The 19362-nt window shown below is 36.7% G+C and overlaps 2 protein-coding genes across 2 annotated transcripts in view; one reads left to right on the forward strand and one right to left on the reverse strand.

Moving 5' to 3' along the window:
• Nucleotides 1-204: 204 nt before the first annotated feature.
• LOC121416805 lies at nt 205-2882 on the reverse strand. Its single transcript, XM_041610314.1, has 2 exons — nt 2849-2882; nt 205-875 (listed from the first exon to the last, which is right to left on the reverse strand). The coding sequence occupies exons 1-2, from the start codon at nt 2880-2882 to the stop codon at nt 205-207; spliced, it is 705 nt and encodes a 234-aa protein (XP_041466248.1).
• Nucleotides 2883-3247: 365 nt separating this feature from the next.
• Nucleotides 3248-19362, forward strand: part of LOC121416806 — a 31178-nt gene continuing 15063 nt past the window's right edge. The window contains exon 1 of the mRNA XM_041610315.1: nt 3248-3296. Within this exon, the coding sequence (XP_041466249.1) occupies nt 3248-3296 (49 nt within the window). The remainder of the gene's footprint in view (nt 3297-19362) is intronic.

Below are 19362 nucleotides of genomic sequence, written 5' to 3' on the forward strand. Positions count from 1 at the left end.
ATATAGCGCTTATTACAATAGTTTCTAAGCGCTTAACATTTATATCTTAAAGCAATACAAGTATAAGGATTATTAAGAGCATAATGAATTATATCACATTACGTTGCATAATATTACATTAAATTACATTACGTTAAATTACATTGCAAGACATTATAATAAACAAAGAAAACAGATGGGGTGACATGGAATTAGTGAATCGAACTACAGTCCATTGAATAGATATGTTTTGAGTCTGATCTTGAAGGTGTCTACAGAAGGAGAATCACGGATTATCACTGGGAGATCGTTCCAAAGCTTGGGGGCACACACACAGAAAGCACGGTCACCGTAGCGTGTCTTAGTGCGTGGACCTGGTGCTAGCTGTAGGTGAATTGATGATGATGAACGGAGCCGGATGGAAGTGGTCTGAGTCTTGGGCTGGATGAGTTCTTTGATGTATGATGGTGCGAGTCCATTGAAAGCCTTGTAGGTTAGAAGAAGAACCTTGAACTGAATACGTTGTGGAATAGGAAACCAGTGAAGTGAAAGAAGAATAGGAGTAATGTGCTCGTGCTTTCTTGTGCGTGTGATTAGACGTGCGGCTGTGTTCTGGATGTGCTGGAGTTTAGATAAGTGAGATGCAGGCAAGTTGATCAAGAAACTATTACAATAGTCAATCTGCGAAGTAACAAATGCATTGACCAGTCTCTCAGTGGAATTCTTGTCAAGGTACTTTCGGAGTTTCCCTATTCTATGGATGCCAAATGAAGCAGCTCTGCAGATCTTCTGGATATGTTGTTTCATGCAGAGTTTACCGTCCACTATAACCCCAAGGTCCTTAGAGCATTCAGATGGCTTGACTACAGCCCCATCAACTTCAAACTTTGGGAGCTCTGATTGATTGATTGATAACGAATTTATTCATTCCAAAATTTTAACAAAGTTACAAAGTAAAGCAAAATACAATATAACATTTTGAAATGAAATAGGAACCTTCTGGAAAGCAAAGCTTGTAATCGAAGGTTTCCTTCAATAAATAAGATATGTTAATGCAGAAAACAATATATATCTATATATAATATACAAATCATATCGTACTTGTTGAAGTTCAAAATATATATAATATACAAGTCATCATATCTTTCTTGTAAAAATTATATGTAAATCCTTGTTAAATATGTATATTTTTTACATATTCTTTCAAGTAGAAGATAAACAAGGCTGGATTATATTACAAGATATGAAGAAAAGTGAAAAGGACACACAAGACAAAAACGTTGCGAAAACAGGACGTGACAGAACGGTACAAGAACAAGACATGACAAAAATTATACCAAAACAAGACAGACGAAATATCACAAGAACAAAAAAGACAACAACAACAAAGGACAAAAACGAGTAAAAGAAAAACCAAAAAAAAACAAATCTGCACAGGTAGAGCGAATGAAAGGAGACAGGAAAAGAAACGAAATAAAGGCAGGAGGTGGGGGGGGGGGGGGGAACAGAAGATCCATAAGATATCCTAAGTATGATGAATGATGTGAGTGTTATAGTTATTGGTTAGATTTTTTTAAGTGCTCTATTGAAGCTATGAATAGTTGGCTTATTCCGTAAAGTTTGCGGAAGTGAATTTCAAAGTTTGATACCAGAAGATATGAACAGTTTGTTTGTGAATAATGTCCTTGTTCTAGGTAAATGAAAAAGTCCAGCAGATCTTGTAGGGTAGTGATGTACATTTATATTTCGTGTGAACATAAATATCAGTAAAATGGCGGTTGTTTCATCTTTTTCAATATATTGTGCAAAGGATGAATCCATCTGGGGCGATTACAATCTGTTGGAGCAATAACTCATACTGTTCACTATTTCCGTTTTCTCCTCTCCTCTCTCTCTCTCTCTTCTTTTCTTTATATACCCCCTCTTTTCTCTCCTCATTCAATCTCTTCCTATTTCTATTTCCTTCTTTCTTTTTCTATTGCTTCCCAATAATGTACGTGTTTTAGATATTATACTGACATCGATGACATTCACTACCCATAATCTATATTTCAATGTTAGGCCTATTAGTATTATCATAATATGTTTTTATTATTTAGGATATTTGCTTACGCTTTGAAGATTGGCCCCAACCTAATATTTGTAAACTTAGTGTATGAATGAATAACTCCTTTTCTTTCTTTTTTTTCTCTCTAATATTTACCCCAACGTAGTCTGTTATTATTTCACATTTCATTTTTATTTAATATGCTGTATGTCTATGTTATGTACCTGTTTTATTGAAATTGTACATTGTTTTACACTATATTGCCCTGCATCGACAGTTATGTGTCATGACCTGGGCCTATCTTAATTTTATTATGTTTTGTATTGACTTTGTAAATTTCTTTCCTTTATTGTGATTTCAATAAAGTGATATCAAATCAAAATCAAATCAATACGTCTGGTAGTTCATCTTTACTAAGGTTGAACATAAAAGATCCAAGATTATAATGGTAAAGATCATGTATCTTAAGAACTCCATGAGTTTCAAAAAGCACATTCGTATGTGCCCGATAATGAGAATGGCAAATAACGCGCAAAGCTTTTTTCTGAAGTAGTAAAAGTCTATTCAAATGAAAATCAGCACAACTCCCCCATGCAATAATACAAAAGTTCAAATGCGGGAGTATCAGCGTAGAGTATAAGTTTAATAATATACGAGTCGGGAAATAGAATTTAACTTTATTTATAATTCCAATATTTCTTGAAATTATTTTGCATGCGTTATCTATATGTTCTTTCCATGGCAGTCTGTCGTCGATAGTTACTCCTAGAAATTTCGTACTTAATACTCTTTGAATATTAATATTATCAAAAGTAATGTTACCTGGGAGTTCATCAATGATATTGCTGAAGAGCATGTAATTTGTTTTAGTGAGATTAAGCGATAATTTGTTGGCTTTGATCCACTCTGAGACTAGTTTTAATTCTTTATTGAGTGTGTCAAGTAAATGTTTGGGGTCCTTATGGGAAAAAAATATATTTGAGTCGTCGGCAAAAAGAATGAATGATAAAGTACTTGATGATTTATAAAAATCATTGATGTAGACCAAAAAAGAAGCGGACCCAAGATTGAGCCTTGAGGGACTCCACATGAGATAGATTTTGGAGGAGAATTTACATTTGCTATGGAAACATATTGCTGCCTACTGCTGAGGTAGTTCCTGAACCACTCCAAGGCTATCCCTCTGATTCCATAATAATTAAGCTTGTATAAAAGGATATCATGGTTGATTGCGTCGAAAGCCTTGGAGAAGTCCAGGAACACCCCAACAGTATGCTCATACTTGTCAATTCCATTGGCAATCTTATTAATAATTGCCAACAGGGCATGAGAAATACTATGTTTTTCGCGAAAACCAAACTGCAGGGGATAAAACAATTTATGAATATTAAGAAACTTTGTCGTGCGGATAAAAATTACTTTTTTCCAAAACCTTAGAAAGGCATGTCAATAATGATATGGGGCGATAATTTAGACATTTTGAAGCTACCTTGTATATCGTTTTTTATAACTTTCCATGTATTTTTGACGTCGTTTCTATAGAGGTCAAATTGATTATGAAAATAATTCTTTTTACATCTTCTCAGTATACCTGTCAAAATATTTTTGTAGTCAGTGTACTTTTTTCTATTACTGTCGCAAGGCTTTGAAATAGTTTTTAAGTAAAGGTTGTTCTTTCTGTTTATTGAGCGCAAAATGCTAGGTGTGATCCATGGGGACCTTGGAACCTTTTTGTAATTAGAGCGTTTGAATCGCACCACGGAAAAGAGCTATTCATTAATTGATTCATTTTATTCATAAAAGCGTCAAATGCATCCTCGGCATTTTGAATACTGTAAATTCCTGACCAGTCAACATTTCCTATCTCTTCATTGAACAGATTCATATTATTTTCAGAAAAATCACGTCGAGTATTATGATCAACTTTGTGTTCAGTGGCGTTGGTATCTAGTTTAAAATGCGAAAATATGGGTAAATGGTCCGACAAATCAGAAAGAATTATTCCCGTAGAGAGGGTACTTCTGGTATTTGTAAATATATTGTCGATGAGAGCGGCCGATGTACCTGTAATTCGAGTTGGCTTGGTTATCAAAGGAAGGCAACCTGCTGTCATTATTACATCCGAAAAAGTTTGAACAAAAGTATCAGTATCGTATTTTAGTAAGTCAATATTGAAATCGCCGAGTAAAAAACATGTTTTATTGACCATCTCATGGGGTGCCAATAAGCCATGGAATGTATTTAAAAAGTCATCATGGGAGGAGTTAGGCGGTCTGTAAATCGTTCCAACAAGAATATTTTTGTCCTTGGGCATAACAACTTCAACAAAAAGTGTTTCAATAGAATCATTCATTAAAGTAAGATCAGGCCTTAACCTGTAATCGAATTGTTGGGATACGAGAAGAGCAACGCCTCCACCTGATTTCCCTATTCTATTATTTGTGACCAAATTATAACCTGGCAGCGTATAAAAGGATAGTTGAGTACAGTGGGAAAACCACGTTTCTGATAAATCTATCACAGAACAAAAGAGCTTAGAATTCAATAAAAGGGAACGAAGTGATTCCAAATTTTTGTTGGCACTGCGAATGTTGCAATGTAGCATTAGAAAGTTACTGTTGTCAAGTTGTTTCGACGCTATCTGTTTATCAGTAAAATAGAGCGAGGGGGTATGCTGATACGTATTATCATTAGGATCAGAAAGAGAATCAAGATTAGCTTGTGCATTCAGAGTTTGAGCTACGGAGTCATGAAAAACAGAATGTATACATTCATCAAACTTCGAATTAAAGGCAGCCTGGAAAGTATCCTGTAATTCATCATTATCTATATCAGAAAATGGGAAATTTGTGTTTACAGCCATCACAAAGGATGTCTAGGGGATCTCCTGAGATAGGGAGGAGTATGCAGATCAGCTAGACGAAATAACACAAGACATGATATTACGAGAACATATGACAGATACGAATACAGACAAATAACGACAAACAAAAAAACAAACAACAAGAAAATAAATATACAGTAGCACTTAAATCCTAGGAACCTCCAAATTATAAAGAGGGAGAATATTAAGAGCTGACTATATAACAGGAACGAAATAAGCAAAGTATATTAGGCAATTACAGACATTAACCCTTCGAGGGAAGACATAAAATGTGTCTATATTTTCCATGTATATACCATTTCATGAGGTGACAGACGAACCAACAAGCAACAGCAATAACGAGAAAATTGAAAGGTTATTGGAGGAACATGCAAGTCCTTTGAATCGCAAAGCATAGCAAATGAACTAATAATAGGCATTACGATAAGATACTTCGATATAAAAAGATTGGGACAGCAATCAAAATTAATAAAGCAAAAGAATGAGAAACATCTGATACAGTACTGTGCTTGGATATGTGTCAAAAAGTCCAATATGTAAATAATGTCGGTGGTGCATGCTCCCCCACAACCCCCCCCCCCCCAAGATCACACCAGATTAAAACGGCAGATATAATTAAAAGGAATATTGTAGAAACAACAGCAAGGATGAGACAGAATGACCAAGTGTCGTATATAAAAAACATATAGACAAATACCCATAATGATAAGGAAACATGTAACGATCGTACAAACTGTGAAGAGGGTAATAATCATGTATTTGTCACAAGGGTTGCAAGTGAAAGAGCGAGACCAACAAAAATTAGAAACATGACTAGCGCCCCGTAACCACAGAGACTGACGAACGATCGATCGCAGGTAAATTTATACGATTGAATTTGAACAGCATATGCAAGTGAATCGAGGGAAGCGTTATGCGCTCGGTCGAAATCACTGTAAAAACGGGACAGAAATCGGCATACTTCCATTGATTAGCGAAAGGGTAATTTTGAGGAACATTTGGACTCGCATGTTGTTAAAGACTTACGACTTATGAAGATGACCTACATCTTCAATTGTGCACAAAAAACATCTAAAAACTAGGGAAGAAAATTACGAACATAATATTGTGCGACCAAACTTCTGAAAATGAACCAGTCCCTCAAAAGACTGGATGGAGGGGCTTCTGTTGCATACTGGCATTTCAAGACCCCAGAGTGAAAGGAATAATTCAATAGTTATCCAACATGTCTAACGTTGATTTAATCTTTACTTTATGTATTTTGTTAGGAGTATAATTTTCAATGTTGTACCAGAGTAGACAATGGAGCGGATTATGGGTGATATGTCAAAAAGAAACATACAACATACAATAACAACGATCTAGAAGGTTCATCACAAAAGGGTCACCAAACACCAGTCTTCACGGAATAATGGTATAGATCATCTTATTTGATGGAGGATATAAAGTAATTACACTTGTTGTGCATGACAATTGTTAATAGTATAAAACCTAAGAATACCAACATGTGGCGGTGTAATTAAAAGCCAGATTACGTGAAGTGTAATCGATGATAGTATTAATTCGAAAAACTCTTCACATCAATTTTAGATAAAAACAAACACATATACACACGTATATATCTACAAATAGAGAGTAGATCTCACCCTTAGAACACAAACCCGTGTATAGATACTCTCTCTATCATGCCTAGCTGGTAAACCAAGTCAATGCAAAGGAATACAAAACCATTAAGCACATGAAATTTCAGCTTTAAATAGCAAGCAAAAAAAGTTTTTTTTTTTAAACACCACTCAGCGACCTATTAAATATTTTTTAACACATGACCGTTCGAGCATGCGGGTAGTAAGAGAGCCTAAATCTGTAAGATATCTATTGGAGGTCAAAAGTAAAAGCAATAAGATATCAATACCACATAGCTAAGAGACAGTCCTACCGGCTTAAAATGTATTCATGTATGTGAATATCTGTAGTAAATTTCCTTCAAGATAACTTTTGCCGTATAGCCCTTCTCGTCCGAAATTCATGCTAACTCAACATTGTGATCTAGCGGCCAACCACTGTAGGGCTCCTTGATAATGAATCTATTTTCAATCAGGTAGGAAAATATATCTCAATTAGAAGAAAAAAAACACACATATGTATCAATGCCAAGCGTAAACGGTATCCTTCGAATATCTCAATTACAAACAAAAGGAGGGGAAATGGTCGGCAGTTTCATCGAATCTACAGAACGTTTGCCTACATGTAATAAGCATATTTAGACTGCCACACAGCAATGGTGATAAGATCAAGGTAAATGGCAAAAGTTCGGTGAGAACAATGTTTATCAAGAATTTCAGCACTGTGTACGTCTTTGTCATAGAGTATATAGGGTAAATAATCTATGTTATGAAGACTCATCTTGTAAAGTTGTAAAATATTCATATCTTACATAATTTGTGGTATCTAATATTTGAATTGAGGGGAAATGAGTAGGGCTGTCATATCAAACACCTATTTGTAAAGATCGAATTATACTATTATATACCTATATACAAAAGCACGAGAGGCAAGGAAACCAAAAGCCTATTCTTGATTTGAAAAAAAGTTCGAAACACTATTATGCCCAAAAGAACCAGTGGCAGAAAAGGTACAATAAAGGCACAAAGATCGATAAAAAATGATGTAGAATAATCAATGAACTACGTGACTTTATAATAATGGAATATATAGAGCCTGTTGTGCCAGGAAGGCGCGAGACCGTTGAAAAGTGACTGATTTTCTTGCCTCTTTACAAAACAAAGTATAATTTTATACATATAGGTTGGCATTTCAAAGTACTTAAGTTAGACTTAAGTTAGACATGCTCGGCAAGTTCCAGAATAAAAAACAAATCCAAATATACATAACAATCGATAGCCGTCACTGAATTTAGTCACTCTCCGAGCTTTTAGAACATTTCAGAAATTTTTTTTTTGCGCATCATATGCTATAGTATAATGTACAAGATCAGGAGGGTACATATTTTAAACCCTTTAATGATAAACAAATAAAGACTGCATCCCAACACATCAAATTGTTAAATTTTTACATTTTTATTGTAGAGATCGAAACTTATGATGTTGCGTTAGTATCCTGGGTTATAAAATGAGTGAAGAACTGTATGTAGCTTTGATTGGATGTAGGGTAATGCAAATGGGCAAAACAAGTTTCAGAACAAAATTTCTGAATGATACAGAAAGTGTGGCCAGTGAATTAAGATGACCTGCGGAATGAATATGTGACATGGATAAGTTCAGTCTTGGTACCATTGAACTTCAGATGATTTCTAGTAGCCCAGGATTTCACAGAAGATATACACTCTTCTAGTTTTAACATCCCACTTGCAACCTCACTAGACTCTAAGATGACATATAACTGTGTATCATCAGCGTACATGATGTGCTGAATGTCTTCGTGAGCATTGATGACATCAGTCAGAGGTCCGGTGTACAATATGAAGTCGAGTGGTCAAATGACGGACCCTTGCGGTACTCCACATGGAAGGGGAAATGGGTTCGACTGCGCATTGTTGATAGCTACAAGTTACGATTCGATCTCGGATTAAGTGGATGGAGTATGGTCAAAAAGCCTTCTAAATTCTTTTTAAATTTAGAAAAAAACAAAATTACATTAATAAAGAAATACGTCACTTATCCACTGAAAATGGTGATAATTTAGAACTGCAAAGTGACATAATCAATGAAATATTTAACTTTGACTCTAATCTTTATGCGGAAAAAGAAACCAACGCTAGCCACTTGGAATTATTGTTAAATTTTCCTGGCATTCCAAAGTTGTCCCCTCAAATGTCGTCCTTATTGGAGTGTCCTTTAAATGTTGATGAGGTCTTTTCTGTTTTAAAGCTCATGAAAAATAGTAAATCGCCCGGTCTGGATGGTTTTACAGTAGAATTTTATCGTTATTTTTGGGAAGACATTAAACTTTTTTTGGTAAGATCATTGAATTATGCGTATTTTTCAGGACATATGTCTAATTCACAAAAGATGGGAATAATTACTTTAATCCCGAAAGGAAATAAACCCAGACACTTGTTACGAAATTGGCGACCTATCTCACTATTAAATGTTGTCTATAAAATAGCATCCAGTTGTATAGCAAACAGACTCAAAGGTGTTCTGTCTTTTTTAATACATCAAAACCAAACAGGGTTTTGAATGGTCGCTACATAGGAGAAAACATTCGTTTTATTGTATGACACATTACTTTACAGTGAATTACATGATATAGCTGGCATGCTTCTCGTCGTTGATTTAGAAAAAGCTTTCGATTCTGTATCAAATAATTTTTCTTTTCAATGTTCTGGATTTTTTCCGCTTTGGTCCTTCGATTAAAAGGTGGATAAAACTATTCTATACAGACGCAACCTCTTGTGTGTCAGTTAACGGGCATTGTACAAATAGATTTAATATAGGAAGAGGGTGTCGTCAAGGGGATCCTTTATCTCTTTTTTGTTAGTTAGTGAGGTTCTTGGTATTTTAATTCGACACTCAGACAAACTGGAGGGAATGCATATTAATGGGAAAACACTTAAAGTGTTACAATATGCAGATGATACCCTTTTGACACTCAATGGTTCAGAACGGGATTTAGATTGTACCCTTGATACACTTGATGAATTTGAAAAAAATATCCAACCTTCAAATTAACATAACTAAAACCCAGGTGATATGGATAGGGAAGTATAGAACTTAAAAAAAGAGATTTTACACGAGTACAAACTGAACTGGATTTCGGAAGGGTATTTTAGGTACCTAGGTAAAGACTTTTCTGTTGAACTATCCAAAATGATTGATTACAATTATCAGGAAAAGTTTAAAGAAATAAAACGTCAGATGGCGGTATGGCGAAAAAGATCTCTGACTCCCTTGGGGCGGGTAACCATTGTTAAATCTATATCAATACCGAAATTAAATTACTTGTTTTATCTTTTCCAGAACCAAAAATATAAATTATTTATGATTTTCACCGATGTTTTTACGAATTTATATGGGAAGGCAAACCCGATAAAATAAGTAGGAAACAAATGTGTCAATCGTATAAGGGACGAGAGCAAAAATATCACAGCATTCCCCCTGCAGGCTTCCCCTAAAGCACGCTCCAATTAAGAAGCCCATGCCCCCTGCAGGCGGTCATCACTTGCTCTTAAAAATAATCCGCCATGCCCCCTGCGTGCTGCCGCGTCTAATATCTATAAATTAATCCACCATTCCCCCTGCAACCTAACACCGGATGTTCTAAATAATAATCCGCCATGCCCCCTGCGTGCTGCCGTGCAAAATCTTTCCAATTTAATCCACCATTCCACCTGCAGCCTACCACCAGTTGCTCTTGAAAATAATCCACCATGCCCCCTGCGTGCTGCCGTGATAAATGTTAATCATTTGGGTGCGACGGGCTACGACGGGCTTCTACAGAAGCCGAGATTTGTTTGGTTTGATTCGATGGAGTTTTTTAACTTTTTTGAAATCTTTATGTACTAAAAGCTGTGCCACGTACTATTTCCTTTATAAACTTATTTCAATAACAAAAATCCCGAAAATAGGAAATCATTTCGACTTTACCCGATTTTTACGTTGGAGTCAAACGGGGGAAATAAGTTTTATGACGAGTACGTACGGGCGCGCACGAGGCCAGGGGCCCGTTTCAGAAACGTTTAAACGCAAGCCAAAAAATCAATCACAAGTCCCAAATGCGTGCTATTGATTGGTTGAAAATCGAGTTGCGCATGCTTTTTACAGTTGCGATGGATTGCAACTCTTTCTGCAATAGGCACCCGATTACGTAATTTGATCCATATCGTTGTTCTGAGAGTATATAGGCTAACATCTTTTCTGCAAGATCGCCACGTAATAAGCTATCCGTGTATTCACCACTTACGTCTTATTATTTGTTTCATCAAGGAGATATATCTCTAGAATGATATCTATTTGTAATTGTATTTTCATAAAAACAAAAATCTTGTAGTGACGAGAGTAATGTCTTAGTACTTTGAGCTGATCTCGGTGCACTTTTGACCCCATCATCCCTCTTCTTCTCATTATTTTGAAGAAAAAAAAAGAGAAAAGAAAGCAGTTTAGCACACCATTCATATGCTCTTTTCAAAAGGGAAACGTCCATGTAGTGCATGATATATCGGCATTACCCGAACAAAAGAATGTCTGGGCGGCCACTCAAACAAATTCCTTCCGAAAAGAGCAGGATACAGATGGTCAACGCCCCGAACAAAAGGAAGATTAGTGTTTATCGGCAGGACGACCTGTTGAATGCTTTTTGAATACTCTTTTTTATTTCGACCAACAACCAGTATCTCAAAAAAAAACCTTGTTTCATTTACCGACAACACAGGTGCTTATGACAGTGAGTCATATTGCGTAAAAGCGCTTCCCCTGGGTGATAACAAGTATAAGGATGAAAGAAGAATCATTTAGGGCAATTCTAGAATTAAAAAAATGCTCAGATGTCACGGAGAACGAGAGAGAATGAGAGACAGAGATATAAAGGGGGAATAGACCAGTGCGCTTTTGCTAAAATTCCATGAATATCTACTTAAACGAATAAAAACATGACTTTATTTGTTTGGTTATATCACTTTAAAAAAACAAACACGTTTTGTTTGTCACAACTCTGTCCTCAGACCCTTGTCGGACTGATGACTTTTTATTATTACTCTTGTTTAACTCAGCCCCCCCCCCCCCCGATGGAAATGTTCTGACCTACACTCTACTGTTGCTTGTTTGTCTCCTCTCTCCGATGTTCTGTTTGTAAAGCGGTATAAAAAATAAGAATAACAATCATCCTGGCCAGTTTTTTCCCCGTTACGACCCTTAAAAAAAAAATCGCATTTGGGCGCTTACCATGGTTAGTGTCCAAACGAAAATATTTTGGAAAAGAATTGTGTTATACAGGGACAGCCATGTTTTGTTTTTTTGTGCAGGGGTTGAGCTGTGGGACGGGGTGAATCGAAAAAATCACAATATTTCTAATTCATGTCATTTTACAGAATAAATTCATAACATGTTAGGTTTTAGAAGCTTGTCATCTCATTCTCCTTTTCTTTCCCAGATGAAAACTTGTGCATTGAAAAGTTGACAAAAACATAATCACTTCAAATAAAACCAATAATGAACTAAACGTTTCCTCTCCCGAAATGGAGGAAATAAAATAACATAGGAGAAATTACGTTAAGGCATCCCCTGAAGAAAACACGTTTGTCTAGCGTGTTCCGACAGAACCCTCTCAATCCTACAATACTTTACTCATTTGTGACCTACCACCCCCCCCCCAAAAAAATATGTTGATACCGATCTAAATTTTATTGATGTTCCTACCTTTTAGCCGATTTCTTTCCTTTTTTAACCGACGAATAGCGTGGTAGAAAAGAATCATATGAAGAGCTCACTCGCAAAAGGGGTTAGGTCCATTTTTCATCAAATTTGATTTTTGGGCCTCAATGTATAGATTTTTAGTAGTTCTATATTAAGATGATACCAAAGAAAAGTTGAAATTCCTATTCAAAAGTGATCCAAAATGGCAAAGAAAAATCACTTTTTCAAAAGGAGCTAGGTCCATTGTTCATAAATTTTATTGTTCTGTCTCAAAACCTCTAAATTTTTAGTCGCTCTGATGAAAACAAAGAAAATTTGAAACTGACATGCAAACATGAATAAAAGTGGCAAGGAAAAATCACTTCTTTAAAACAAAAATCGATTGAATTCATATCAGTTTAGTTGCAAATGGGGTTAGGTCCACGATAATGATTTAAAAAAATATATATAGAAAAAATGAAGACTGGTAGATTTCTTTTATACCAAATTTTATGTTCGCATGATAGTGTAGTACATCATGACAATTTAGTTTCTCATAAGAATATTGCAGTAAGTGAGAATAAAAAACATGTTTTTTTCTCGGAATGGTCAAAAGTGGACCTAACCCCTTTTGCAACTAAACTCGTTATATAGAAAAAAAAACACCCACGCATTTTGTTTCCATTACTGCAAACAAACATTTGGGGCGCTTACCCTGGTTAGCATCAAAACCAAAATATCTGATTTTTTAAATAAACAAAAAACAGGGACCGCTGAGCCTTTTTTATAATCAGTGTAGTAAAACAACGCGAAATCGTCATTACGGTGTAGCGTTAATTTCGGTCAAAGTTACGTAATCTTCGCACACCGAATTCGCATAGCGGCAGCATGGTCGAGTGATTTTTGTAGCCTGTTATTAGTCGTTTCGCGCGTATTTGACACACAAGCTTGCACCGTGCAATGATGAACACAGCACTCGCGCTCTTGACCGAAGCCCGAAGAGACGACCCAACATGCCAAACTTACACACAAACTAATGCCTATACCTCGGCTATCTTTCCTTGTATGCACACGGTCATGCACACACCAAACCCCATCTCCCTGGTATACACATGATACATGTAATGATAAGCATGATAAGAGAGAATTGAGATGAAGGGAAATTGTTCTCTGTCCATCGACGTGATCATTGTGAATGTAGGCCTACAAACATGCATGCTAACTGACCACGGGACCATACAGCCAGTACCAAATTATTCACCGTTTCCCCCTTTTCTGCACTTAACAGTCATAAGCCAAAGGAAAAATAAGGGATATTAATGATTCATGCGACATTGGACAAGTCATGTAAGTTTTATAATTTCATCATGTTCATCTGTTTTGTAATTGATGATCCTGATCCTTCACTGTGTCGGTGAACTGCATCAAGGACTCATCATTTTTAAATAGTTTTTACTGGTTTTTATTGTACATGTCAATCTTATGTTCCCCGTTGCTATCACCTCTGAATAGTAATACATGTACTATAACCATAGAGCTGTTAGCTCCATGCTATAACGAACCTTCAAGTACGACGTCGTGTGCATATTGATCAGTACATTCCGTGTAGAATGAAAGTTCACATATCGGATACAAAAATTTACGTGAATGACGGCTGTCATAAACGCCTATCAGTCGTTTTATTCAGCTCGGCAAAACTGATGTACAGGTTCTTTTGGTAATTTATAACAAAATGCCACGGTAAAAAAAAATTCGGCGCGGATAGATCGAATGCTAATAAAGTTGAAAAACAAAGTATCGTACTTTGCAGAAATCCTTTTGTTTTGGGACAAATCGCCGGGAAGGGAAAGAAGGGGAAGAGCTCGTGGAATCGTTCGCTCTCGCTTGTTTCTCATAGGTTTGCGTGCAAATCTCCGTGAACCGCTGGCAATGTGCAGCGCTCTCGCTGTTATCGATTCACTGTGGTGACCTCATTTTATTACATGTTTGCGTAATGACGATTTCGCGTGATTTTACTACACTGATAATAGAGGGGTTGGGTTGAATGTGAGATCGAGGGAGTAGACCGGCCAACAAAAATCACAAATTTATACAGACTTCGACTTTTTCTTGTACGTGTTTGCTGAAGGGGGTGAGGACTGAAACTTCCTACCAACTCCGCCGTCTCTGTACTTTTAGATTGAACGATTAAAACGATAGAGACAAAAATGCATTCTAACTATTTTGATTGTTGTTTTAATGATTTATTTATTATTTTAATTTGTCGAATGAAGATGCCGCTCACAAGAGTTCATATGGTGCCAAGCATACGGGAATGGTATAGCCTGAGTGGTAATTTATTCCAGAACCAATTAGAGCTTGGAGTGGACGAGAATATTATTACGTGTCTGTAGTATGTTCATTTATTGATTATTATACAGTGTACAAATAGAGAAATGTATACTCTTTTTATTAATTCAGTGTTTTCTGACACTCTCGATCTTGAAAAAGACATCCCTTTTGCGCATGGTATCCAGTCGTCAATTAAAGTCCCCCACTCCCCCCCCGAACAATGAGCTGACTTGTACACAACATTAACATATAACAAAACAAAATAAAGCGAAAATACCTTAGCACTTATGAACAATTATATACAACATCACATGATTGCCAGATGCGAGAATATAATGGGGGAAAAATTGAGTCACTTCATCTCCCCCCCCCCCTCTCTCTGTCTCTTTTAAGGAGGCCCGAAATACCATGCGTCTTTTTGTGGAAGAAATGCGTCCGGGATTGGGGATTAGCTTTGAATGCATTTTACTTTGACACCATGCCGACTGCGCACTGAACGGGGTAATTACCTATTAGTGGGCGTCCAAGCTGGCTGCGTCCGGCATAGGGGATTATCTTGAAAATGCGCCATGATCTGACCCCATGCCGCCTGCATGCTGAATGGGGTTGTAGAGAGGCCCATGCTGGCTGCATCCGGCATGGGGGATTAAATTGAATATCGCATGGCTTTGACCCCATGCTGCCTGCGTGCTGAACGGGGCAATTAATTAGTAACAACCGTTCATGCTGGCTGCATCCGGCATGGGGGATTAATTCTGATTACCCCATGCCTCTAGCGTTCACCCCATGCCCCCTGCAGGCTTCACGCTATAATATTTTTGCTCTGTTCCCTAATGAGGGTTGTGTAAGGATGACTGATATTTTTATCCATCATGTCCATTCCAAGTCATTAAAAAATTCATGGATAAGAAGGTTTATTTCTTGTTCTGAAAATTTTACTTTTTATATGTTTCAGTAATTTTTTCCTACAGCACATACATCTTTTGAATTATTTATGGGGGCTGAGCATTATAAATCACTTGCCATATCAATGAATAACCCATTTTGGGAACAGGTATTGTTGGCTTTTTCAGATCTTACCCGCCTTCTTGTTGAAGACGTTGCATGTCAAGCCCTTTGGAATAATCCAAAAATTAAAATGAATAATAATGTAATATTTTTCAGGTCTTGGTGTATTAATGGGGTGTGTTTTGTTAATGATATTTAAGGAACAGATGGAAAATTTCTCTCATATTTTGATTTTCAACGCAAACACAATAAACAAGTAAATTTTCTTCAATATTATGGCCTATGCAACGCCATTAAATACAGTTTCAACAAACATGTAATACCAAAAGCTATGGAACCTATTATTCCAGAAGCACTGCTTTTGATAATAAAAGTTAAAAAAAGGTTGTGCTAACATTTACAATATTTTTTTTGAAGTATAAGTTGAAAGATTGCAAAAGTCTCATAAAATGGAAACAGACGTTTGACTTTGACAACACTATTTGGAGGTTTTACTATCAATTACCCTTTTATTCTACTGCAGATGTCAACATGAGGTGGTTTCAGTTCAAAATAGTGAATAGAATTATTTATATCAAAGATGCTTTGTTACGATTTAAATTAGTTACAGATAACTTATGCACTCTTTGTAATAATAATGAAGAAACTATTATGCATATTTTTTTGTTTTTGTGCCCACATAAACCTTATGGTCTCAATTTGAAATCTGGTTTTCTCGTAACAATTTGCACATCAAAATTTTAAATCAGAATAAATTATTCGGTTTTCACGGAAACAATAATGGAGCTCTTAATTGTATTTTTATAATCGCTAGAAAAGAATTTTTGCAGCAAAATGCAAACACTGTCTTCCAGTTTTCGACCATATTTTGTCTGAAATATGTTTATTCGATTATCGAATAAATTCTATTGGGAGAGAATACAAGTTTTAGTATGTAAACAAATATTGACTAAGAACCAGTTACTGCCCTACAGAAGGAGGTCAAGTTCACGTGTACTTCTGTTGGGGGAGTCGGTCAAAACGCGCACCCGGAAGGATTGTTTTACATTAAAGCGTGCGCGGTAGTTTTTCCAGGCCCCCGAAGCTACCGCCATTTTGTTTAATCCATTAGAAGCTAAAATAAGCCCTCATTAATATTAATTTCGTACGATGCTCCCTCGTCAACTGTGGTTTTGAACGTGTATTAGACAATACGCACATCAGCGCAATGACAAAGGTCAACTTGGAAAATTGGTGGTGTTAGTTTTACACCTATAGGTGTTATTACAACAAGTGTTGTTGTTACATTTACACTCTTTGGTGCTATGTTTAATCTCTAGGGTGTGATTTTAACACCTCAGGGTGTGGTCCTCTATTAACACCAATTGGTGTCATTTTTAACACCGCAGTTTTTACAGTGTACTTCACTTTGTTTTTTTTTTCTTTTTAACCCTTCCACAGGGTTCCTTTATTGAAATCACTATAATTCATATTTTCAAACAACACATAATTGAATGATTATCACAGTATATGACACACAGGTATTATGTACAATACAATATTCCATGAAATTGTCGTAATATTTGTATAAAAAAAGAAGAAAAATCAAAATGCAAATGAAAGAAAAAATTCATACAAGATATATACCCCCCACACGCACATATATATGTGCTTGCGTGTGTTTTAGAATGTCATCTGAGAGATTTAATGTAATAAAATGAAAGATGACCACCTTTTTATGAATTTCTTCTCTTTCAGATTTGTTTTACATATATACTTTTCCATACTATTAATCATAAGATTTTATTGTGAGAAGAAATACTACACGATATACCAGATATTGCCATATTCTCAACTTTTAATTTCCGTTCGGGAATTGTTACCCAAATATTTCACATACTTGTGTATCACAGTAATATCAAACATTAATTAATACACCAATACTTCACAAACATGTGTATCGCAGTAATATCAATAAATGTCAATGCCTGCAGAGGAAGGAGAGAGTAAGGCTAAGAATTAACCACATAGGGGGAACCGGGTCACGAGTCACGTGACCAGCTGGGAGGATGGTGGCTCCACCCAGTGTCCCAGTTGCCTGGGACGGGGATCCCCCTACGAAATATCCGATAATCTTGGCCTTTCCCCGCCATTGGCTCACAGAGCTCTTGGTCATTCCATCCCCTGCATGCTTCGATAAATGATAATTAAATTGCCAAGTACTAAAAAAACACCCCCAAAATAAACGCCCCCAAAACAACACCCATATTTTTTTTTGGCCAATTCTTTGATTTATTCAGTTGCACCAAACTAGTTACCATTAAGCACTGACCAGAGCAACTTTCGTACCAAGAAAAGAAACATTGGATAGGCACTGTTTCTGTGTTTCTGTATATCTTGCCATTTGGCAGAAAGAGGTTCTCTGTTCATTAATTAACTCCCAAGTTTATTTTCACTATTACCCATGTCTAATCAGGTGCGAGTGTCCACCCACGCCAATATGACAGATGTGATTGCATTGTAAGGTATAACCAAACTAAATTGAAAACTATCAGCTTGGATTAATGCCAGTTGCTAACCTTTGAGCACTTCGTGCTATTGATCTATTGAATATATCATGTTTATTTGTCGGTGTTACTCATTCGTTCATTAAATCTTAATGTTTCTCTTGTATTTTCTCTTCGGTATGAGCCGAAGGTACCGTTTGGTTAAAAGGATAATGAACCAATATAAGCATGAGAAACCATTATAATAGTATGATGAGTGCCATATCATGGGTTGTGTAATTAAACAACACTTCCCTGCACGTCCAGTGTCTTTCCTTCGCTATTCCCAGATCAATTAAAGGAGTCGCACTCGCCAATCCTGGGACTCTTAGAGCTCTCTTATTCATTCAAGTCTTGTCCAGTGAGGGCGAATTGACCTGCCCTCTTGAAATCACTAATCAGGATGTCACTTCCTTCGTCTGACCGGTGGATGCCACCTCTGTTGTACCGGTGTTCATGATAGTGTAAGATGTGGTTGATAAATGACGCATTGTGCATGCACCGAATCCTTCTCTTGGCATATATACTTGTTCACAGATTTCCTGACATTGTCACTAGCTGCCTGTGAGGTGATAGTTCTTTCTTGTGCATAATAGTAAGGCGTGGCAAGGTGCTTGAGAAACATATGTGGCACCAAGGCCGTAGAGCTCTGGTTGAATTCAGTGCGTTGTCTCCAGCTTGTTTACTTTCTTTGGCACTATATAGCTGCCCAATCATTGAATCCATTGGGTCCCACGTGAATGATTAGTGAGGTTAGTATGGGGCTGTATCTCAGTCTCCCTTGGAGGTCACTCGGGCAGTTGGGAAGCGTAGTACCCACACGGCTCCACCAACTAGTACACCTCGTAGCCTTTAATCAGCCCCAAGGTTGTGGTTCCCCGTGGTGACGGCCCTCTCCCGAGCCCTCCTTGTAAGCTGTCGCCAAACAGCCAGATTCTTCGAGACCTGCAAGGAGAAACCAGAATTCTTTCCGAGTATATATTCTTTATGGTAGCCTGTGCCGTACATGCATGTCAGTATGAGATAATTTATTGGTATCCAGATGTATGGATATAATATGGTAACTGTAATTATATATAATTATATCTAAGCTGGAGTTGCATTGGGACACGGCATGTAAATACCCTTAATGATATTCAAAGATAACTATCAATTGTGGTAGTGATTTTACTGAATCTGAAAAATTTCCCCAACATCTGTTCATGTGAGCATTATATATGACAGTGGATTCTGCAAGAA

The sequence above is a fragment of the Lytechinus variegatus genome, chromosome 6 (assembly GCF_018143015.1).
Source record: "Lytechinus variegatus isolate NC3 chromosome 6, Lvar_3.0, whole genome shotgun sequence".
Lineage (NCBI taxonomy): Eukaryota > Metazoa > Echinodermata > Echinoidea > Temnopleuroida > Toxopneustidae > Lytechinus > Lytechinus variegatus.